Source organism: Thalassophryne amazonica, chromosome 13, assembly GCF_902500255.1.
Source record: "Thalassophryne amazonica chromosome 13, fThaAma1.1, whole genome shotgun sequence".
In the NCBI taxonomy this organism is placed as follows: Eukaryota; Metazoa; Chordata; class Actinopteri; order Batrachoidiformes; family Batrachoididae; genus Thalassophryne; species Thalassophryne amazonica.
Window position 1 is genome coordinate 98,750,822 of NC_047115.1, and position 24,645 is coordinate 98,775,466.

Here is a 24,645-nt window from a genome sequence, read left to right on the forward strand (position 1 = left end):
TGAAGGTGTGTCTGAGATCTGATCTGTGTTATGATGACGTTTGAACACCTGTCTGACGTGTGATCTGTGTTATGATGACATTTGAAGGCGTGTCTGAGATCTGATCTGTGTTTTGATGATGTTTTAATGTGTCTGACATGATCTGTGTTATGATGACGTTTGAAGGCGTGTCTCATGTGATCTGTGTTATGACATTTGAACGCCTGTCTGACGTGTGATCTGTTATGACATTTGAAGGCGTGTCTGAGATCTGATCTGTGTTTTGATGATGTTTTAACGTGTGTCTGATGTGATCGTGTTATGACATTTGAACGCCTGTCTGACGTGTGATCTGTTATGACATTTGAAGGCGTGTCTGAGATCTGATCTGTGTTTTGATGATGTTTTAACGTGTGTCTGACGTGTGATCTGTTATGACATTTGAAGGCGTGTCTGAGATCTGATCTGTGTTTTGATGATGTTTTAACGTGTGTCTGATGTGATCGTGTTATGACATTTGAAGGCGTGTCTGAGATCTGATCTGTGTTTTGATGATATTTTAACGTGTGTCTGACATGATCGTGTTCTAATGATGTTTGAAGGCGTGTCTGAGATCTGATTTGTGTTTTGATGATATTTTAACGTGTGTCTGACATGATCGTGTTATAATGATGTTTGAAGGCGTGTCTGAGATCTGATCTGTGTTTTGATGTTGATTTAACGTGTGTCTGACATGATCGTGTTATAATGATGTTTGAAGGCGTGTCTGAGATCTTATTTGTGTTTTGATGATGTTTTAACGTGTGTCTGACATGATCGTGTTATAATGACGTTTGAAGGCGTGTCTGAGATCTGATCTGTGTTTTGATGTTGATTTAACGTGTGTCTGACATGATCATGTTATAATGATGTTTGAAGGCGTGTCTGAGATCTTATTTGTGTTTTGATGATGTTTTAACGTGTGTCTGACATGATCGTGTTATAATGACGTTTGAAGGCGTGTCTGAGATCTGATCTGTGTTTTGATGATGTTTTAACGTGTGTCTGACATGATCGTGTTATGATGTTTGAAGGCGTGTCTGAGATCTGATTTGTGTTTTGATGATGTTTTAACGTGTGTCTGACATGATTGTGTTATAATGACGTTTGAATGTGTCTGAGATCTGATCTGTGTTTTGATGATGTTTTAACGCCTGTCTGATGTGATCGTGTTATGTTTGAAGGCGTGTCTGAGATCTGATCTGTGTTTTGATGTTGATTTAACGTGTGTCTGACATGATCATGTTATAATGACGTTTGAAGGTGTGTCTGAGATCTGATCTGTGTTTTGATGATGTTTTAACGTGTGTCTGACATGATCGTGTTATGTTTGAAGGCGTGTCTGAGATCTGATTTGTGTTTTGATGATGTTTTAACGTGTGGCTGACGTGATCGTGTTATGATGTTTGAAGGCGTGTCTGAGATCTGATCTGTGTTTTGATGATGTTTTAACGTGTGGCTGACGTGATCGTGTTATGATGTTTGAAGGCGTGTCTGAGATCTGATCTGTGTTTTGATGATGTTTTAACGTGTGGCTGACGTGATCGTGTTATGATGTTTGAAGGCGTGTCTGAGATCTGATCTGTGTTTTGATGATGTTTTAACGTGTGTCTGATGTGATCGTGTTATGATGTTTGAAGGCGTGTCTGAGATCTGATCTGTGTTTTGATGATGTTTTAACGTGTGTCTGATGTGATCGTGTTATGATGTTTGAAGGCGTGTCTGAGATCTGATCTGTGTTTTGATGATGTTTTAACGTGTGTCTGATGTGATCGTGTTATGATGTTTGAAGGCGTGTCTGAGATCTGATCTGTGTTTTGATGATGTTTTAACGTGTGTCTGATGTGATCGTGTTATGATGTTTGAATGTGTGTCTGAGATCTGATCTGTGTTTTGATGATGTTTTAACGTGTGTCTGATGTGATCGTGTTATAATGTTTGAATGTGTGTCTGAGATCTGATCTGTGTTTTGATGATGTTTTAACGTGTGTCTGATGTGATCGTGTTATGATGTTTGAAGGCGTGTCTGAGATCTGATCTGTGTTTTGATGATGTTTTAACGTGTGGCTGACGTGATCGTGTTATGATGTTTGAAGGCGTGTCTGAGATCTGATCTGTGTTTTGATGATGTTTAACGTGTGTCTGATGTGATCGTGTTATGATGTTTGAAGGCGTGTCTGAGATCTGATCTGTGTTTTGATGATGTTTTAACGTGTGTCTGACGTGATCGTGTTATGATGTTTGAAGGCGTGTCTGAGATCTGATCTGTGTTTTGATGATGTTTTAACGTGTGTCTGATGTGATCGTGTTATGATGTTTGAAGGCGTGTCTGAGATCTGATCTGTGTTTTGATGATGTTTTAACGTGTGTCTGATGTGATCGTGTTATGATGTTTGAAGGCGTGTCTGAGATCTGATCTGTGTTTTGATGTTGATTTAATGTCTGTCTGATGTGATTGTGTTATAATGATGTTTGAAGGCGTGTCTGAGATCTGATCTGTGTTTTGATGATGTTTTAACGTGTGTCTGACATGATCGTGTTATAATGACGTTTGAATGTGTCTGAGATCTGATTTGTGTTTTGATGATGTTTTAACGTGTGTCTGATGTGATCGTGTTATAATGACGTTTGAATGTGTGTCTGAGATCTGATCTGTGTTTTGATGATGTTTTAACGTGTGTCTGATGTGATCGTGTTATAATGACGTTTGAATGTGTGTCTGAGATCTGATCTGTGTTTTGATGATGTTTTAACGTGTGTCTGATGTGATCGTGTTATAATGACGTTTGAATGTGTGTCTGAGATCTGATCTGTGTTTTGATGATGTTTTAACGTGTGTCTGATGTGATCGTGTTATAATGACGTTTGAATGTGTGTCTGAGATCTGATTTGTGTTTTGATGATGTTTTAACGTGTGTCTGATGTGATCGTGTTATAATGACGTTTGAATGTGTGTCTGAGATCTGATCTGTGTTTTGATGATGTTTTAACGTGTGTCTGATGTGATCGTGTTATAATGACGTTTGAATGTGTGTCTGAGATCTGATCTGTGTTTTGATGATGTTTTAACGTGTGTCTGATGTGATCGTGTTATAATGACGTTTGAATGTGTGTCTGAGATCTGATTTGTGTTTTGATGATGTTTTAACGTGTGTCTGATGTGATCGTGTTATAATGACGTTTGAATGTGTGTCTGAGATCTGATCTGTGTTTTGATGATGTTTTAACGTGTGTCTGATGTGATCGTGTTATAATGACGTTTGAATGTGTGTCTGAGATCTGATCTGTGTTTTGATGATGTTTTAACGTGTGTCTGATGTGATCGTGTTATAATGACGTTTGAATGTGTGTCTGAGATCTGATCTGTGTTTTGATGATGTTTTAACGTGTGTCTGATGTGATCGTGTTATAATGACGTTTGAATGTGTGTCTGAGATCTGATCTGTGTTTTGATGATGTTTTAACGTGTGTCTGATGTGATCGTGTTATAATGACGTTTGAATGTGTGTCTGAGATCTGATCTGTGTTTGATGATGTTTTAACGTGTGTCTGATGTGATCGTGTTATAATGATGTTTGAAGGCGTGTCTGAGATCTGATTTGTGTTTGATGATGTTTTAACGTGTGTCTGATGTGATCGTGTTATAATGACGTTTGAATGTGTGTCTGAGATCTGATTTGTGTTTTGATGATGTTTTAACGTGTGTCTGATGTGATCGTGTTATAATGACGTTTGAATGTGTGTCTGAGATCTGATTTGTGTTTTGATGATGTTTTAACGTGTGTCTGATGTGATCGTGTTATAATGACGTTTGAATGTGTGTCTGAGATCTGATTTGTGTTTTGATGATGTTTTAACGTGTGTCTGATGTGATTCTGTTATAATGATGTTTGAAGGCGTGTCTGAGATCTGATTTGTGTTTTGATGATGTTTTAACGTGTGTCTGATGTGATCGTGTTATAATGACGTTTGAATGTGTCTGAGATCTGATTTGTGTTTTGATGATGTTTTAACGTGTGTCTGATGTGATCGTGTTATAATGATGTTTGAATGTGTGTCTGAGATCTGATTTGTGTTTTGATGATGTTTTAACGTGTGTCTGATGTGATTCTGTTATAATGATGTTTGAAGGCGTGTCTGAGATCTGATTTGTGTTTTGATGATGTTTTAACGTGTGTCTGATGTGATCGTGTTATAATGACGTTTGAATGTGTGTCTGAGATCTGATTTGTGTTTTGATGATGTTTTAACGTGTGTCTGATGTGATCGTGTTATAATGACGTTTGAATGTGTGTCTGAGATCTGATCTGTGTTTTGATGTTGATTTAACGTGTGTCTGATGTGATCGTGTTATAATGATGTTTGAAGGCGTGTCTGAGATCTGATTTGTGTTTTGATGATGTTTTAACGTGTGTCTGATGTGATCGTGTTATAATGTTTGAATGTGTGTCTGAGATCTGATCTGTGTTTTGATGATGTTTTAACGTGTGTCTGATGTGATCGTGTTATAATGTTTGAATGTGTGTCTGAGATCTGATCTGTGTTTTGATGATGTTTTAACGTGTGTCTGATGTGATCGTGTTATGATGTTTGAAGGCGTGTCTGAGATCTGATCTGTGTTTTGATGATGTTTTAACGTGTGTCTGATGTGATCGTGTTATGATGTTTGAAGGCGTGTCTGAGATCTGATCTGTGTTTTGATGATGTTTTAACGTGTGTCTGATGTGATCGTGTTATAATGATGTTTGAAGGCGTGTCTGAGATCTGATCTGTGTTTTGATGATTTAACGTGTGTCTGATGTGATTCTGTTATAATGATGTTTGAAGGCGTGTCTGAGATCTGATTTGTGTTTTGATGATGTTTTAACGTGTGTCTGATGTGATCGTGTTATAATGACGTTTGAATGTGTGTCTGAGATCTGATTTGTGTTTTGATGATGTTTTAACGTGTGTCTGATGTGATCGTGTTATAATGACGTTTGAATGTGTGTCTGAGATCTGATTTGTGTTTTGATGATGTTTTAACGTGTGTCTGATGTGATTCTGTTATAATGATGTTTGAAGGCGTGTCTGAGATCTGATTTGTGTTTTGATGATGTTTTAACGTGTGTCTGATGTGATCGTGTTATAATGACGTTTGAAGGCGTGTCTGAGATCTGATTTGTGTTTTGATGATGTTTTAACGTGTCTGATGTGATCGTGTTATAATGACGTTTGAATGTGTGTCTGAGATCTGATTTGTGTTTTGATGATGTTTTAACGTGTGTCTGATGTGATTCTGTTATAATGATGTTTGAAGGCGTGTCTGAGATCTGATTTGTGTTTTGATGATGTTTTAACGTGTGTCTGATGTGATCGTGTTATAATGACGTTTGAATGTGTGTCTGAGATCTGATTTGTGTTTTGATGATGTTTTAACGTGTGTCTGATGTGATCGTGTTATAATGACGTTTGAATGCGTGTCTGAGATCTGATTTGTGTTTTGATGATGTTTTAACGTGTGTCTGATGTGATCGTGTTATAATGACGTTTGAATGCGTGTCTGAGATCTGATTTGTGTTTTGATGATGTTTTAACGTGTGTCTGATGTGATCGTGTTATAATGACGTTTGAATGTGTGTCTGAGATCTGATCTGTGTTTTGATGATGTTTTAACGTGTGTCTGATGTGATCGTGTTATGATGTTTGAAGGCGTGTCTGAGATCTGATCTGTGTTTTGATGATGTTTTAACGTGTGTCTGATGTGATCGTGTTATGATGTTTGAAGGCGTGTCTGAGATCTGATCTGTGTTTTGATGTTGATTTAACGTGTGTCTGATGTGATCGTGTTATGATGTTTGAAGGCGTGTCTGAGATCTGATCTGTGTTTTGATGTTGATTTAACGTGTGTCTGATGTGATCGTGTTATAATGTTTGAAGGCGTGTCTGAGATCTGATCTGTGTTTTGATGATGTTTTAACGTGTGTCTGATGTGATCGTGTTATGATGTTTGAAGGCGTGTCTGAGATCTGATCTGTGTTTTGATGATGTTTTAACGTGTGTCTGATGTGATCGTGTTATAATGACGTTTGAATGTGTGTCTGAGATCTGATCTGTGTTTTGATGATGTTTTAACGTGTGTCTGATGTGATCGTGTTATGATGTTTGAAGGCGTGTCTGAGATCTGATCTGTGTTTTGATGATGTTTTAACGTGTGTCTGATGTGATCGTGTTATAATGTTTGAAGGCGTGTCTGAGATCTGATCTGTGTTTTGATGATGTTTTAACGTGTGTCTGATGTGATCGTGTTATGATGTTTGAAGGCGTGTCTGAGATCTGATCTGTGTTTTGATGATGTTTTAACGTGTGTCTGATGTGATCGTGTTATGATGTTTGAAGGCGTGTCTGAGATCTGATCTGTGTTTTGATGATGTTTTAACGTGTGTCTGATGTGATCGTGTTAATGATGTTTGAATGCGTGTCTGAGATCTGATCTGTGTTTTGATGATGTTTTAACGTGTGTCTGATGTGATCGTGTTATGATGTTTGAATGTGTGTCTGAGATCTGATCTGTGTTTTGATGATGTTTTAACGTGTGTCTGATGTGATCGTGTTATAATGTTTGAAGGCGTGTCTGAGATCTGATCTGTGTTTTGATGATGTTTTAACGTGTGTCTGATGTGATCGTGTTATAATGTTTGAATGTGTGTCTGAGATCTGATCTGTGTTTTGATGATGTTTTAACGTGTGTCTGATGTGATCGTGTTATGATGTTTGAAGGCGTGTCTGAGATCTGATCTGTGTTTTGATGTTGATTTAACGTGTGTCTGATGTGATCGTGTTATGATGTTTGAAGGCGTGTCTGAGATCTGATCTGTGTTTTGATGTTGATTTAACGTGTGTCTGATGTGATCGTGTTATAATGTTTGAAGGCGTGTCTGAGATCTGATCTGTGTTTTGATGATGTTTTAACGTGTGTCTGATGTGATCGTGTTATGATGTTTGAAGGCGTGTCTGAGATCTGATCTGTGTTTTGATGATGTTTTAACGTGTGTCTGATGTGATCGTGTTATAATGACGTTTGAATGTGTGTCTGAGATCTGATCTGTGTTTTGATGATGTTTTAACGTGTGTCTGATGTGATCGTGTTATGATGTTTGAAGGCTGTGTCTGAGATCTGATCTGTGTTTTGATGATGTTTTAACGTGTGTCTGATGTGATCGTGTTATAATGTTTGAAGGCGTGTCTGAGATCTGATCTGTGTTTTGATGATGTTTTAACGTGTGTCTGATGTGATCGTGTTATGATGTTTGAAGGCGTGTCTGAGATCTGATCTGTGTTTTGATGATGTTTTAACGTGTGTCTGATGTGATCGTGTTATGATGTTTGAAGGCGTGTCTGAGATCTGATCTGTGTTTTGATGATGTTTTAACGTGTGTCTGATGTGATCGTGTTATAATGACGTTTGAATGTGTGTCTGAGATCTGATCTGTGTTTTGATGATGTTTTAACGTGTGTCTGATGTGATCGTGTTATGATGTTTGAATGTGTGTCTGAGATCTGATCTGTGTTTTGATGATGTTTTAACGTGTGTCTGATGTGATCGTGTTATAATGTTTGAAGGCGTGTCTGAGATCTGATCTGTGTTTTGATGATGTTTTAACGTGTGTCTGATGTGATCGTGTTATAATGTTTGAATGCGTGTCTGAGATCTGATTTGTGTTTTGATGATGTTTTAACGTGTGTCTGATGTGATCGTGTTATAATGACGTTTGAATGTGTGTCTGAGATCTGATCTGTGTTTTGATGATGTTTTAACGTGTGTCTGATGTGATCGTGTTATAATGTTTGAAGGCGTGTCTGAGATCTGATCTGTGTTTTGATGATGTTTTAACGTGTGTCTGATGTGATCGTGTTATGATGTTTGAATGTGTGTCTGAGATCTGATCTGTGTTTTGATGATGTTTTAACGTGTGTCTGATGTGATCGTGTTATAATGTTTGAATGTGTGTCTGAGATCTGATTTGTGTTTTGATGATGTTTTAACGTGTGTCTGATGTGATCGTGTTATAATGACGTTTGAATGTGTGTCTGAGATCTGATCTGTGTTTTGATGATGTTTTAACGTGTGTCTGATGTGATCGTGTTATGATGTTTGAAGGCGTGTCTGAGATCTGATCTGTGTTTTGATGATGTTTTAACGTGTGTCTGATGTGATCGTGTTATGATGTTTGAATGTGTGTCTGAGATCTGATCTGTGTTTTGATGATGTTTTAACGTGTGTCTGATGTGATCGTGTTATGATGTTTGAATGTGTGTCTGAGATCTGATCTGTGTTTTGATGATGTTTTAACGTGTGTCTGATGTGATCGTGTTATGATGTTTGAATGTGTGTCTGAGATCTGATCTGTGTTTTGATGATGTTTTAACGTGTGTCTGATGTGATCGTGTTATGATGTTTGAATGTGTGTCTGAGATCTGATCTGTGTTTTGATGATGTTTTAACGTGTGTCTGATGTGATCGTGTTATGATGTTTGAAGGCGTGTCTGAGATCTGATCTGTGTTTTGATGATGTTTTAACGTGTGTCTGATGTGATCGTGTTATAATGTTTGAAGGCGTGTCTGAGATCTGATCTGTGTTTTGATGATGTTTTAACGTGTGTCTGATGTGATCGTGTTATGATGTTTGAATGTGTGTCTGAGATCTGATCTGTGTTTTGATGATGTTTTAACGTGTGTCTGATGTGATCGTGTTATAATGTTTGAATGTGTGTCTGAGATCTGATTTGTGTTTTGATGATGTTTTAACGTGTGTCTGATGTGATCGTGTTATAATGACGTTTGAATGTGTGTCTGAGATCTGATCTGTGTTTTGATGATGTTTTAACGTGTGTCTGATGTGATCGTGTTATGATGTTTGAAGGCGTGTCTGAGATCTGATCTGTGTTTTGATGATGTTTTAACGTGTGTCTGATGTGATCGTGTTATAATGTTTGAAGGCGTGTCTGAGATCTGATCTGTGTTTTGATGATGTTTTAACGTGTGTCTGATGTGATCGTGTTATGATGTTTGAATGTGTGTCTGAGATCTGATCTGTGTTTTGATGATGTTTTAACGTGTGTCTGATGTGATCGTGTTATGATGTTTGAATGTGTGTCTGAGATCTGATCTGTGTTTTGATGATGTTTTAACGTGTGTCTGATGTGATCGTGTTATAATGTTTGAAGGCGTGTCTGAGATCTGATCTGTGTTTTGATGATGTTTTAACGTGTGTCTGATGTGATCGTGTTATGATGTTTGAAGGCGTGTCTGAGATCTGATCTGTGTTTTGATGATGTTTTAACGTGTGTCTGATGTGATCGTGTTATGATGTTTGAAGGCGTGTCTGAGATCTGATCTGTGTTTTGATGATGTTTTAATGTGTGTCTGATGTGATCGTGTTATAATGACGTTTGAGCTGCAGTAATAACATTGCCTGAGTGTTGTCATTTCCAAATTGTTTTGTTTTTGGACTTGTGAGATTCATGACTTTTGTTTGATATGTTGTGTTTAACAGGAGAAGCAGGAGGACAGAGATGGCCCACAGAAGGAAATGTTTGAATTGAGGTCCTGGTCCCCGCGCAAAGACACCTGTGATGATGACACACAGGTAAATAAACACTAAATCAATTTTGGTCGATCTTTGTGTGTGTATGTTGTGACATCATTATTTTATAAATAAAAATCCATCAGGTCATGATGTCTCAGATTTGCAACTTCAGACAAACACAGTTCGATGTTAAACACGTCAGAACGGCTGTAAAAGTCACAAATGTGGCACAAAGCTCAAACATGATGACTTATGAAGCTCTGGGACTTTTAAAAATATGTTTAACCTTTTTTAAGAAGCTCAGTGTCTCTGAAATTAAAAGTGATTCACACCAAACTGTTTCATACACGCCGAGCGGAAGGTTGACGTTTGTATGAAGCATGAAGAAGGACAACTGTCGGGACAGAGAATTGTCCAAAAGGTCAAATTTAAGGAAACAGAACATCCACTGTCATATCCCACTAACTGATGAACAGATTTTCAGGAATGTTGTTGGAAATGATTTTCCACGTTTACTGCTGAAACATTTGATGGTTGAAGTCTTACAGGCAGCAGCAGCTAGGGGGCGATGCTGGAACATCGTTGTTTTTTAATGCTGTTTGTGTGTCTCACTATGGTGTGTGTGTGTGTGTGTGTGTGTGTGTGTGGCAGGTCACCCTCCTGTCTGTGGGAACAGAAAGCAGCCAAGCAGCAGCTGGAGAGAGTCCACCTGGACCACCTGATCCACCTGATCTCGGTACCACAGTCTACACCGACTTCAGAGAAATGATGTAGAAAGAGAATTCATAGAAAGAACTGAGTTCAGGATGAAAGATGACATTTTAAAATCAGCACCTTTGAGTATTTGCTGAGGTTACGTTTCCTCTGTTTAGCTGTTTTCAGGACTCTGATCCAGCTCTTGTTTGCTCTTCTTGACGGTATCTTTGAGATGACAGATTGAGGAAACGCTCTCATTATGTGGTTTCACGTTTAAAATCCAGCAGCTTCTGTCCACGTGAAACAGGGGGAAAGCTTTGAGTTGCTGCTTAAGGTTTGGGATTTGAGAGACTGACAAAGGTTTGAAAGCAGAGGACGGTTCTCCTCACCGCACCGTTTAAACATGAAGAAAATCCAGACCAGTAGAGTCCAGTGGGAACTGAGAGCAGTGTTTGGATTAATCTGAGGATTAGGATTAGGTTGATGGTTACTCTCATTCATTGTCCCTGTTGTAACTTCAGTTTATGTCTTCTAGCAGGGGTACTCATCTACATCCGGGTGAAGAGTAGTTACCAGGTTGAAGGCTTTCTTTGGTAAAAATAAATAAAAAATGAAGCACACCATTTGAATTGAAATACATACAAAGGCACAGAACCAGACACGTAAGGTGATTTAAAATGGGATTTGTAAACAGGGATTTTACTGGCAATCAAGTGGGTAAGGCTCCTCCTGTAGGCAGTTAAGGCTCCTCCTGTAGGCAGTTAAGGCTCCTCCTGTAGGCAGTAGTGAATATTAATAATAAAGCCTCACACACGGGCACCAGTAAAAATTGTAGTGAATATTAATGCCTCCCCAGGGGTGCACCAATAAAATGTAACGAATATGGGTCAAACCTCACACGGAGGCACCAATAAAACTGTAACGAATATTAATAAATTTATTGGAATACATTTATTAATAATTTGCTGAATCGCGCTCACATGGAGCACCGATAAAATGCAGAAAGTAATGATTATTGGTGATTTGAGTGGAGACACTTTACATATATTCAGGCCTCATTACGGGGACCAATTATATGTAGCATTTAGTTGTAGTGAATAAGTAATTAAACTCCCAAATTGAATTAGACTGGATTAGGCCCCAAAATAATGGGTCACCAAAATAATTGATTTAGGGTTTAATACTTATTATTTAAGCATTAATGGGGCACCACTTATTATTTTTTTATATGACATAAGTACCATAATTTAAACATTAATTTATCAGTCTCAAATTAATTAATTAGTCTCGATTTGGTTTAATCAATCACTGATCTGAAAATCATGAATTCTTCAATACGGTTGACAGTGATGAAAAATATGTTCATTCAGGGAAACAATTTTCTTACTCACTCATGAGATGTTGGAAGAAAGAGGTGAAGCTTAAAACTTTATGTAAATTAATCTGATTGAAATTTAGTGATGAATTGTGAAGCCAATTATGAAGAAAATTATTACAAGAATGTCTTTAAAGAAAAAGGAGATGAGGAGCCACCTGTACCCACTGACAACAAACCTCCTTCATGGAACCTGGACTGGGTCGATTAGCTGCTGTTGGAGGGCTGGTTCCGTCCGTTGTCGATATCGGGCAGCGTGAGCTCACCTGGGTCGGAGGGGTTCACTCAGAGGTGTCCCCGGTGTGATCCCAGGGCTGGTGTCGGCTGGTTTCACCGTCTGCTGCAGTCAGGTGTGGAATCAGCGAAGTTGTCAGCTTGCAGTGACCCAGAGGTGGAAAGTGTTTGTTGAAAATGGTTCTTAGTAGCTTTCAAAATGGTTGGAAACAAATTAAAGTCTTTGTGACTTTAGAAAAAATTAAACTTTAATAAGAGCGTTGAAAATTGAATGAAAAAGGAAAAGTCACTTTTTCTGTAAATTCGCTCTTAATTTGAAAAGCTCAGCTCGGAAGTTCTCTTATAAATTCAAAAGCTTGACGCACCTTAAAAGCGTCAGGTTAAACTTTGAGTTTGTCCCAAAGGTAAAGAATGAATGAATGAATGAATGCCACGTGGTAGCTTAGCTTAGCAATGGCTCTTGGCCCAAAATAGAATTAAGCGTTAAGCAAAAGAGAGAGGAAAAGAGAGCAGGAGCAGAGGGAAAACAGAGGCAGAGCGAGGGGCAGAGAAGACTCTGTTCTAACGTTTAAAGGGGGACTTACGTCACCAAACTCTGCCCATTGAGGGTGTGTTTAATCTCAGACACTTCATGTCTTAGAGCAGGCAGAAATGATTCAACTATTTAGACACATTAATTAATTTGAAATGCTTTTTGTTCTAAGGCACCCAAATGAACACATTATTACGAGACATTTAAACACATCTTTGGATAAACAGAGTACTTCAACATCAGCCTTTTAGATACTGCAGAAAGGTCACACACACACACACATCAGTTAACATGAGCACATCAATAAATGGAATGACTACATGCAAAGCATTTCGTTTGAATAATAAATGCAGCAACATTATAAGTCTTTAGATATAAATGAGAGACATACTGATGTAAATTCTTATTTCAAACCAAAGGTCTTCTCTTTGCTTTACTCAAGATAAAAGTGAAGAATCAACGATTTATGGCCACGTGTTATCATGGAGGAAGGGGTCCCCCCCTGGATGAGGAGAGGTCCTGTCTTATCTTGACCATAAAAGTTTTGGGTTCTCCTGTGCTGGAGAAGCTCAGATTCTGACGTTAAGCCATTATCATGTCATGTAGTTCACGAATTACAACCTTGTTTTTCTCTGGAAGGCAGTGTTAGACCATGGGGTGATGTCTCCAAAACTTATCTGAAGATCTACAGATGACTTAGGAATTTCTCCACTGAGGTGGAAATGCAGTCTCTGCATCCAGTGGGTTTTTGTGGTTGAGAGAGGATTAATATATTTTATTTAATCAGGTCTAATCAAGGCCATCGCGCTACAAGGTGGTTATGGCTCCTCCTGTAGGCAGTTAAGGGGGCTTACTGTAGGTGGTTAAGGCTCCTCCTGTAGGCGGTTATGGCCCCTCCTGTAGGCGGTTATGGCCCCTCCTGTAGGCGGTTATGGCCCCTCCTGTAGGCGGTTATGGCCCCTCCTGTAGGCGGTTAAGGCTCCCTCTGTAGGCGGTTAAGGGGGCTTACTGTAGGCGGTTAAGGCTCCTCCTGTAGGCGGTTATGGTCCCTCCTGTAGGCGGTTATGGTCCCTCCTGTAGGCAGTTAAGGCTCCTCCTGTAGGCGGTTATGGCCCCTCCTGTAGGCGGTTATGGCCCCCTCCTGTAGGCGGTTAAGGCCCCTCCTGTAGGCGGTTAAGGCCCCTCCTGTAGGCGGTTAAGGCCCCTCCTGTAGGCGGTTAAGGCTCCTCCTGTAGGCGGTTAAGGCTCCTCCTGTAGGCGGTTATGGCCCCTCCTGTAGGCGGTTATGGCCCCTCCTGTAGGCGGTTATGGCCCCTCCTGTAGGCGGTTTTGGCCCCTCCTGTAGGCGGTTAAGGCTCCCCCTGTAGGCAGTTAAGGGGGCTTACTGTAGGCGGTTAAGGCTCCTCCTGTAGGCGGTTATGGTCCCTCCTGTAGGCGGTTATGGTCCCTCCTGTAGGCAGTTAAGGCTCCTCCTGTAGGCGGTTATGGCCCCTCCTGTAGGCGGTTATGGCCCCCTCCTGTAGGCGGTTAAGGCCCCTCCTGTAGGCGGTTAAGGCCCCTCCTGTAGGCGGTTAAGGCTCCTCCTGTAGGCGGTTATGTCCCCTCCTGTAGGCGGTTAAGGCTCCTCCTGTAGGCGGTTAAGGCTCCTCCTGTAGGCGGTTAAGGTTTCTCCTGTAGGCGGTTATGGCCCCTCCTGTAGGCGGTTATGGCCCCTCCTGTAGGCGGTTAAGGCTCCCCCTGTAGGCGGTTAAGGGGGCTTACTGTAGGCGGTTAAGGCTCCTCCTGTAGGCGGTTATGGTCCCTCCTGTAGGCGGTTATGGTCCCTCCTGTAGGCAGTTAAGGCTCCTCCTGTAGGCGGTTATGGCCCCTCCTGTAGGCGGTTATGGCCCCCTCCTGTAGGCGGTTAAGGCCCCTCCTGTAGGCGGTTAAGGCCCCTCCTGTAGGCGGTTAAGGCTCCTCCTGTAGGCGGTTATGTCCCCTCCTGTAGGCGGTTAAGGTTTCTCCTGTAGGCGGTTAAGGTTTCTCCTGTAGGCGGTTAAGGCTCCTCCTGTAGGCGGTTAAGGCTCCTCCTGTAGGCGGTTAAGGTTTCTCCTGTAGGCGGTTATGGCCCCTCCTGTAGGCGGTTAAGGCTTCTCCTGTAGGCGGTTATGGCCCCTCCTGTAGGCGGTTAAGGTTTCTCCTGTAGGCGGTTAAGGCTCCTCCTGTAGGGAGTTATGGCTCCTCCTGCATGCGGTTAAGGCTTCTCCTGTAGGCGATTGAGGCTTATTTTTAAAAAGACAAATAAGGTGGACAGAGTGAGCAGTGACGCAGGTGAAATGCTACCTGTTGTAAATGCACACGCTCTCGTCTGGTCCATGCCGTGTGTTTCATGTGTTGTACCATTTGGCACTATGCACATGAGCAGAGAAACAGGAAGTGGAAGATGATATTCAGGCAGCTTAAATTTCATTGCAATTGTTCCAGTTTGGTCTGCTGCCCTTTAGTCATCCGCTGTGACAGGATTGGTGGCTGTATCACTACTACAGGCTGTAACTCTGTATGTCAAACTGTGTCTTCTACAGATTTTCCTGGTATTGTAGCTCCTCATTTTGATGACCAGGTGGACTTGGTTGTGTGTGTTTCGGTTGAAAGCTGTGCAGTGTGTCAGGTCTGCTGCAGCAGACTGTGTTTCCAAATGACAGTCACTCACTCATCTCCATGTTTTAGAGTTTTGAACAAGGCCGGTGCCATCACCAGTGCAGGGATGATGTTCCTCTGCTCTTGATTTGGAGGTGCTGATTTTCATCCCGGACGCTTCACACTCAGCTGCAAACCGCCCCAGTGCACGCTGAAGGTCCTCATTTGACGAAGCCAGCAGAACCACATCGTCCGCAAACAGCAGAGATGAGATTCTGTGGTTCCCAAACCAGACCCCTCTACACCCAGGCTGTGCCTAGAAATTCTGTCCATAAAGATAATGAACAGAACTGGTGACAAAGGGCAGCCCTAGCGGAGGCCAACGTGCACTGGAAACAGGTTTGACTTACTACTGGCAATGCGAACCAAGCTCCTGCTGTGGTTGTATAGGGACCGGATAGCCCTTAGCAAAGGACCCCGGGCCCCATACTCCCGGAGCACCCCCCACAGGGTGCCCCGAGGGACACAGTCGAACGCCTTCTCCAGATCCACAAAGCACATCTGGACTGGTTGGGTGAACTCCCATGAACCCTTGAGCACCCGATGGAGCGTGTAGAGCTGGTCCATTGTGCCGTGACCAGGACAAAAACCACACTGCTCCTCCTGAATGCGAGGTTTGACTATTGTTCGAATTCTCCTCTCCAGTACTCTGGAATAGACCTTACCGGGGAGGCTGAGGAGTGTGATCCCCCTATAGTTGGAACACACCCTCTGGTCCCCCTACTTAAACAGAGGGACCACCACCCTGGTCTGCCAGTCCAGAGGCACTGTCCCCAACCGCCACGCGATGTTGCAGAGGCCTGTCAACCAAGACAGTCCCACAACATCCAGAGACTTAAGGTACTCAGGATGGATTTCATCCACCCCAGGAGCCTTGCCACCGAGGAGCTTTCTAACCCCCTCAGTGACTTCGGCCTGGGTGATGGATGAGTCTGCCTCTGAGTCCCCAGTCTCTGCTTCCTCTTCGGAAGACGTGACGATGGGATTGAGGAGATCCTCGAAGTATTCCTTCCACCGCCCGACAACATCCCCAGTCAGGGTCAGCAGCTCCCCACCCGCACCGTAGACAGTGCTGGTGGAGAGCTGCTTCTGCCTCCTGAGGCGTCGGACGGTTTGCCAGAATTTCTTCGAGGCCGACCGATAGTCCTCCTCCATGGCCTCCCTGAACTCCTTTCAGACCCGAGTTTTTGCCTCTGTGACCGCACAGGCTGCAGCTTGGCCTGCCAGTACCTGTCAGCTGCCTCCGGGGTCCCAGTTACCGACAAAGGCAAGTAGGACTCCTTCTTCAGTTTGACGGCATCCCTTACTTCCGGCATCCACCACCGGGTTTGGGGATTGCCGCCGCGACAGGTACCAGAGACCTTGTGACCACAGCTACGATCGGCCGCATCGACAGTGGAGGTGGAGAACATGGTCCACTCAGACTCCATGTCTCCAACCTCCCCCTGGATCTGGGAGAAGCTCTCCTGGAGGTGGGAGTTGAAGACCTTGCTGACACAGGGTTCTGCCAGTCGTTCCCAGCAGACCCTCACGATACATTTGGGCCTGCCAGGTCTGACCGGCTTCCTCCCCTCCCAGCGGATCCAACTCACCACCAGTCAGAGCACTATCTAGTACCCCTTCCAGGGACTCCAAGAAGGTCAGGTACTCTGCACTGCCGCTCGGGCCGTAGGCCGAGACAACAGTGACAGACCTGTCCCCGACCCGAAGGCGTAGGGACACGACCCTCTTGTTCACCGGAGTGAACTCCAACACATGGCGACTGAGCTGGGGAGCAATAAGCAATGCTACCCCAGCTCTCCGCCTCTCCCCGTGGGCAACGCCAGAAAAGTGCAGCGTCCAGCTCCTCTCCAGGAGTTGGGTACCAGAGCCCAAGCTGTGCGTGGAGGTGAACCCAACTATCTCCAGTTGGTATCTCTCAACCTCCCTCACAAGCTCAGGCTCCTTCCCCCCAGCGAGGTGACATTCCAGTGACATTAGTGCTGGGCGGTATGACCAAAAATGTATATCACGGTATTTTTCTAAATGATATCGGTTTCACGGTATTTGACAGTATTTTTTCTTTTCAAGCACAACTGGGTGTTTGCCTTATTTTCTAATGATTTAGAGAATAATTACGGCAATAAAATGGCTTGGAATGACGTATTCTACTGTTATGAGGAGTGAATATTGTAGGAAAATGAATGTCCACACTAGTATTAATGAAGAGGAATCAGAATGCTTGATTGTTGTAGTCAAAATACAGACGACTCATGTAACTCCAAAGTAAACTTAGTAACTCCAGAGTAACTGAAGTAAAACTTCTGTATTCCCTGAACATTCAGTAAGGAGTCATCCATAAATAAATAAATAACGTAAACAGAAAAGGTGTGCAGCTTGCTTTAAGCCCAACCTGGTATTCAAGTGCCAGGTTGGCCAGGTCACTCTTGGAAAAGAGATGTCAATCTCAATGAGTTTTTTACCTGGGTAAATAAAGGAAATGAATGAATGAAGTATTAAAAATATAAAAACAAAGTTTAAATTTAAGACTTCTTGAACAACTTAAATTTCACTAAGGCAACTTGCATCTATATGGATTCATGGACTTCCAAGATGAGGTATACTGGTACACACATTTACACAAATAAATAGCAAACTAAAACTTTTAATGTATGTAACTAGCATTAGTATATTGCTCAAGCCCACAGTACAAAGTAAGTATCAAAAGTGCAACCTGGCTTGCAGGATTATCATTTAACATAGAAACAATATTAACAGTGAACACATTTCAACATTATGGACAAGCTCCATAAATTTGGCACATTCTCAGCTATTACAAATTTTGAGCAAGGAAAACCAGACGGTCTACAACATCTGGTTTGAGTGCAGCTTTGTGGCACGTGACAATATTGCCACCAGTACTGAACACTCTTTCAGATGGAGCACTTGTGGCAGGTATACATAAATACCTTTGAACTAGTTTTGCAACACGGGGGAAATTTGCCTGAAGGCATCGCCACCACTCCAAAGGGTCTGCATCACTGTCAACCGCTGTGGTCTGCATGATGCTTTCCTCCTCTGAAAGTGTTTCTCCACTGCAGCCCATGCTGCTGGTGCTCTGCTTTTTGAAAAAGCTGGACAGAGCCTTTTTTCTTTTATCCTCAGGTGGAGCAACAGGGCCTGCTGCTGCTGCACCAGAAGGTCCCGCTGCTACATCAGAGGGCTCTGAGAGAGGGTCTTGCTGTTGATCCTTTAGTGACTTTATTTCTTCATCTGCTCTAGAAATGATACGTTCGACCTTTTCTTGATTTATGTAGGTAGTTCTGAATTGTGGATCAAGGAAAGATGCAATATCAAGCAGGTCATCTGTGTCTGGATCTGAGTATTTTTCATTCAAGTAGGCTAGAATGTTTCTCTTCACATCCTTGGTCAGTTCAGTATTGTTGTTTTCCTCAGCAAGAATGGTGGTGTTGAACAGATGAAGCACTGGCTTGACGTAGGACACGCTGACGTACTGCTCTCCAGACGAGGCATCAGTGAAGTCCTGGAGTGGGCTCAACACCTGACAGAAGGAGAGAGAAAGAAAGAGATTTATTTTTGTTATTTATCCCAATAGCAATAAAATGTAAGTGCATCCATTGCAGATTAAAGGAAATGAATAGAAAAAGAGCATATAACAAAGGAAAAAATATCCACACACCTTGTTGACAGTTTCCAGGACATCCATATCTTGCCAACTGATGACCAAGTGCCTTGATTTTCTGTCAGCTTTTAGAACCTGACTGATGGCACTCTCCTGTTCAGGTACTCTTTGTATCATCCTCTGACGTGATCCCCACCTGGTGGGCGTCTCAGTTGTAAGCATGCGTTTTGGTAGACCCAGTTCATCCTGAGCCATGGCAAGGTCCCTCCTTTTTTTCCAAGAGTATGAAAAGGCTGTCACAATTTTTTTGCAGACTCCAACAGCGCGTTGTATGCGGTCATCTTTCACACCTCTCTCTGTAAAACAGCAAAGAGAATGTTAGTTTGCTCACACTAATATTTAAAGAATTGCAGATTTTAAATTAATTACAGATTAATAAAATGTATAACCCCCAAATACTCCTATAACTTTTAAAGAACTAACAATTTCCCCAACAATTAATAAAAAAAACCTGGTGCTTACCAATGGCTAGGTGAAGTCTGTGCCCAAAGTATTGGAGTCTTGTCCACTTATTCAGCTCGACAGCCTTCATAATGTTGTCTCCACTGTCCGTTGTTATGGCCACAAGTTTTTTCTCAGAAAGTCCCCAGGACTCAAGTGCGTCTTGCATGCCTGATGCGAGTAACTCGCCGGTGTGGTCATCGGGGAAATAGCTTGTTTGCAGACAATGACTATGCAACACCCAGTCGTCACTTATAAAATGAACAGTCAGACTTAGATATGGTTCCATGCTGCGACTGGACTATAAATCAGTCGTCGTTGAGAAATAGGGAACTGTAGCCACGTCTGCTTCGAGCTTGGCTCTGTGCTTTTGGTACAAGTTGGGGATGGCTGTTTGACTGAAGTATTTTCGACTTGGTAACACATATCTGGAATCCAGCTTTTCAATCATCTCCCTGAAACCGTCTTTTTCAACAGTACTAAGCGTTACCATGTCTTTGGCTTTGTGGATGGTGATAGCGTTTGTGATGTCGTTCCATCGCTTGCTTTTTTTTAATCATAGACAGTCCCCCTGGCAAACGTGTCTTTTAGCGACGTCTGACTCGTCTTTTCTCCCGCAGTAACTTTACCTGCAGACGAGGAGGACGAAGCTCGTAGTTTACAGTCCTGATATTCCAGGACATGTTTGCGGCTGAGGTGGTGGAGTAAATGCTCGTGTTTCCTCCTTCTGCTACAACTTTAGCGCGACAGCATTTGCATAGTATTGTAGTTTGGTCGACGTCGGACTTTTTAAACCAAAGTACTTCCAAACAATGGACACAGCTCCTCGTTTCAGTTTCTCGTTCTGGTTGTTCAGTTTCAGAACTTTCCCCCTGTTTTGCCATTATGCTCACTGCTAAACATCCGTTCACTCTTCATGGGCTGTACTCATGCTGCTTGTTTGGTGCAACCGCTAAACTGTCCCCACTCAAACAATGCCCTGCGGGCACGGCGTTCCGCCGCTCTGCGCAACGCATTCACCGGTATGGAGGTATTTCTAAAATTCATATCATATAAAAAAAAAACACCGGTATTCGCTATGAACCGGTATACCACCCAACACTACATTCCACGACCTAACAGCCAGGGGCTGTGAGCGCGGATCGGGCCGCCGGGCCACCCGCCCTCGACTGCTATCCAGTCCTCTCTGCACCCAACCCCCATGGCCCCCTCTGCAGGTGGTGAATCCACAGGAGGGTGGGCCCACGTTGCTCTTTCGGGCTGAGCCCGGCCGGGCCCTGTGGGCTAAGGCCCGACCACCAGGCACTCACGCGTGAGCCCCAACCCCAGACCTGGCTCCAGGGTGGGGCCCCGGCTCCACCATACCAGGCGACGTCTCGGTCCTTGATTTTGTACTGGTCATGGGAGCTTCTGAACTACCCTTAGTCTGACCCATCACCTAGGATGGGTTATGTTGTGTTATGTTACAGTCAAAATGGATGAAATTCATTTTTTCCCTAAAAACAAATTCTACTCACAACACCCCATAATGACAACTTTTTATTTTTTGCAAATTTAGCCTTTGCTCAATACTTTGTTGATGCACGCTTGGCAGCAATTCCAGCCTCAAGTCTTCTTGTATATGATGCCACAAGCTTGGTGCACCTATCTTTGGGCAGTTTGGTCCTTTCCTCTTTGCAGCACCTCTCAAGCTCCATCAGGTTGGATGGGGAGCGTCGGTGCACAGACATTTTCAGATCTCTTTAGAGATGTTCAGTCAGATTCAGGTCTGGGCTCTGGCTGGACCACTCAAGGACATTCACAGAGTTGTCCTGAAGCCACTCCTTTGATATCTTGGCTGTGTGCTTAGGGTCATTGTCCTGCTATAAGATGAACTGTCGCCCCAGTCTGAGGTCAAGAGTGCTCTGGAGCAGGTTTTCATCCAGGATGTCTCTGTACATTGCTGCATTCATCTTTCCCTCAATCCAAGGAAGGAGTTAAAACTGTGGAAGCATTAATGTATAATGGACTGTATTTTTTAATGTTTGGACTGTGTAATTGTTTGTGATGCTGCACCATGGTACTGATATGTGTTCTGTGTGTCATGTGTTTTTAATGTATTCTCAAGCTGCAAAACTAATTGCCCCATGGGGGACACAAATAAAGTGAAATTAAGTGAAGTGAAGATCCCGACTAGTGCCCCAGTCCCTGCTGCTGAAAAACATCCCCACAGCATGATGCTGCCACCACCATGCTTCACTGTAGGGATGGTGCCTGGTTTCTTCCAAACATGACACCAAAGAGTTCAATCTTTGTCTCATCAGACCAGAGAATTTTGTTTCTCCTGGTCTGAGTGTCCTTCAGGTGCCTTTTGTCAAACTCCAGGTTGGCTGCCATGTCCCTTTTACTAAGGAGTGGCTTCTGTCTGGTCACTCTACCATACAGGCCTGATTGGTGGATTGCTGCAGAGATGGTTGTCCTTCTGGAAGGTTCTCCTCTCTCCACAGAGGAATGCTGGAGCTCTGACAGAGTGACCATTGTGTTCTTGGTCACCTCACCGACTAAGGTCCTTTGCCCCCGATCGCTCAGTTTAGACGGGCGTCCAGCTCTAGGAAGAGTCCTGGTGGATCTGAACTTCCTCCATTTACAGATGATGGAGGCCACTGTGCTCATTGGGACCTTCAAAGCAGCAGAAATGTTTCTGTACCCTTCCCCAGATTTGTGTCTCCAGACAATCCTGTCTCTGAGGTCTACAGACAATTCCTTTGACTTCATGCTTGGTTTGTGCTCTGACTGTCAACTGTGGGACCTTATATGTAGACAGGTGTGTGTCTTTGGAAATCATGTCCAATCAACTCAATTTACCCCAGGTGGACTCCAGTTAAGCTGCAGAAACATAAGGATGATCAGTGGAAACAGGAGGCACCTGAGCTGAATTTTGAACTTCATGGCAAAGACTGAATATTTATGTACGTGTGATTTCTTTTTTTTTTTTTTTTTTTTTTTTTATAAATTTGCAAATATCTAAAAAAAAAAAAAATTAAAAAAAACATTTTCACAATGTCATTATGGGGTTATTGTATGTAGAATTTTGAGGGAAAAAAAGCTTTTCATCCATTTTGGAATAAGACTGTAACATAACAAAATGTAGAAAAAGTGAAGTTCTGTGAATACTTTCCAGATGCGCTGTAGAATCCCTATAGTGCAGGGGTAGGCAACCTGTTCCAGAAAGAGCCATGAGGGTGCAGGTTTTCTTTGCAGCCGCTGACTCCACCAGGTGATTTCACTGATTAACTGATTCCATCTGCTCAAAGTGATATTAATCAGTAAAATCACCTGGTGGAGTCAGTGGCTGCAAAGAAAACCTGCACCCTCATGGCTCTTTCTGGAACAGGTTGCCTACCCCTGCTATAGTGCATCCTGGCTGTTCCCCAGGGAGACAACCAGAGGGCATCCTCACCAGGTGCCCATACCACCTCAGCTGGCTCTATTCTGAAATATTTCCCAGATATTTAGCATCTCACCCTGTCCATGGATGCTTATTTTTGTAAAAATCCCAAACTTTTTCACATTATCATTATGGGGTGTTGTGTGTAGACCAGGGGTGGCCAAGTTCGGTCCTCGAGAGCCACCTTCCTGACACTCTTAGTTGTCTCCCTGCTCCAACACACCTGAATCCAATGAAAGACTCGTTAGTAGGCTTTTAATGAGCCTTTCATTGGATTCAGGTGTGTTGGAGCAGGGAGACAACTAAGAGTGTCAGGAAGGTGGCTCTTGAGGACCGAACTTGGACACCCCTGGCGTAGAATGTTGATGGGGGAAAAAAATGAATTCCATCCATTTTGGAATAAGGCTGTAACATAACAAAATGTGGAAAAAGTGAAGCGCTATGAATACTTTCTGGATGCACTGTGTTTCTGCATCATGCTCAACGGAACACTCGCAAGTATTTTTGTACTGCAACTTTTGTCTACCTTTCCTGGTGATATGACATAAATGAAGTACGTCTCACAGGGTGAGTCTCTGCCTGTCGGTCTCTATGCTCTTGGAAAAGAAAGCATATTTCACACCATTGCATACCAAAAGGACTCTGTGTTTGTCCACGCACCCCGTACTTCAACTATTTACTACACCATCGCAACTATAGTACTCTAGTGTGAGTGTTTGGTACTGTAATGATTGTGTGTTCTGTTTGTTGCTAACTATAGTACTCCAGTATGAGTATTCAGTTCTGTAGTTATTGTGTGTAACACTTGTTGGTGACTGTTGTACTCCAATATGAGTATTTAGTACTGTAATGATTGTGTGTTCTGCTTGTTGCTAACTATAGTACTCCAGTATGAGTATTCAGTTCTGTAGTTATTGTGTGTAGTACTTTTTGGTGACTGTTGTACTCCAATATGAGTATTTAGTACTGTAATGATTGTGTGTTCTGCTTGTTGCTAACTATAGTACTCCAGTATGAGTATTCAGTTCTGTAGTTATTGTGTGTAGTACTTTTTGGTGACTGTAGTACTCCAACATGAGTATTTAGTACTGTAATGATTGTGTGTAACACTTGTTGGTGACTATAGGACTCCAATATGAGTATTTAGTACTGTCATGATTATGCATACTGCTTTTTGGTGACTGTACTATTGTAGTGTATTTAGTACTGTAATGATTGCCTGTAGAACTTTTTGCATCTGTAGTACTCCAGTATGAGTATTCAGTACTGTAATGGTTGTGCATACTGCTTTTAGGTGACATAGTGTTGTAGTGTGAGTATTTAGTACTGTAGGAGTTGTGCGTACTATGAGTATGCAGATGTTGCGACTGTGTTGTCATGTTGTGTTTCCTGTCAGGTCTCAGTGGCGCCCCCAGTGGCCAACAGAGTGAAAGCCCTCTGTCCATGCTGGGGCGGGTGGTGATGCAGCAGAGCTACATCTGTGCCCTCATTGCCATGATGGTAACTATTACCCATAATCCACCACACTGGGAGAGCCATGCTAATGACACCCAGCTCAGGAGTTCAGAACCTGGTTCCGGTGTTTTGTGTGACTGGATCAGACCAGCGGATCAGCCCTGAGTTGTTCTGTTCTTGCAGGTGTGGAGCATCACCTACCACAGCTGGCTGACCTTTGTGCTGCTCCTGTGGGCGTGTCTGATCTGGATCCTGCGTGCCAGGTATGAAAACCTTCAGATCTCAACTGGACATCAATGTATATCCAGTTTTCCCGTAAAATCTTTTAGTTTATTTTTGGGTGTGCGTCTGTTTCCGCGTCTTGTGAGCCGTTTGTTTCGGCCTTGGAACCAACGTGTTTAGCCACTTGACTTTGTAACTATGGCAGCTCAAAGTCACATTTATATCAGAGATTAACAGTGGGTTGTGACCATGTCCTGGGTGTCAGAGAACTCCTCCCCGGGATTGTGCTTCCAACCCAGCTTGCAATTGTTCAAAATG

The 24,645-nt window shown here is 42.8% G+C and overlaps 1 protein-coding gene and 1 long non-coding RNA gene across 2 annotated transcripts in view; one reads left to right on the plus strand and one right to left on the minus strand.

Moving 5' to 3' along the window:
- The window catches only part of fbxw4 (F-box and WD repeat domain containing 4), a 293,683-nt gene that overhangs the window by 119,213 nt on the left and 149,825 nt on the right, over positions 1–24,645 (plus strand). Inside the window, exons 8-11 of the mRNA XM_034184427.1 lie at positions 9,555–9,647; positions 10,239–10,323; positions 24,047–24,150; positions 24,289–24,368. Of these exons, the coding sequence (XP_034040318.1) occupies positions 9,555–9,647; positions 10,239–10,323; positions 24,047–24,150; positions 24,289–24,368 (362 nt within the window). The remainder of the gene's footprint in view (positions 1–9,554; positions 9,648–10,238; positions 10,324–24,046; positions 24,151–24,288; positions 24,369–24,645) is intronic.
- LOC117523715 lies at positions 15,344–20,323 on the minus strand. The gene is made up of 3 exons (XR_004564590.1): positions 20,151–20,323; positions 18,872–18,875; positions 15,344–15,356 (listed from the first exon to the last, which is right to left on the minus strand). It is a non-coding gene; the product is annotated as an uncharacterized LOC117523715 (long non-coding RNA).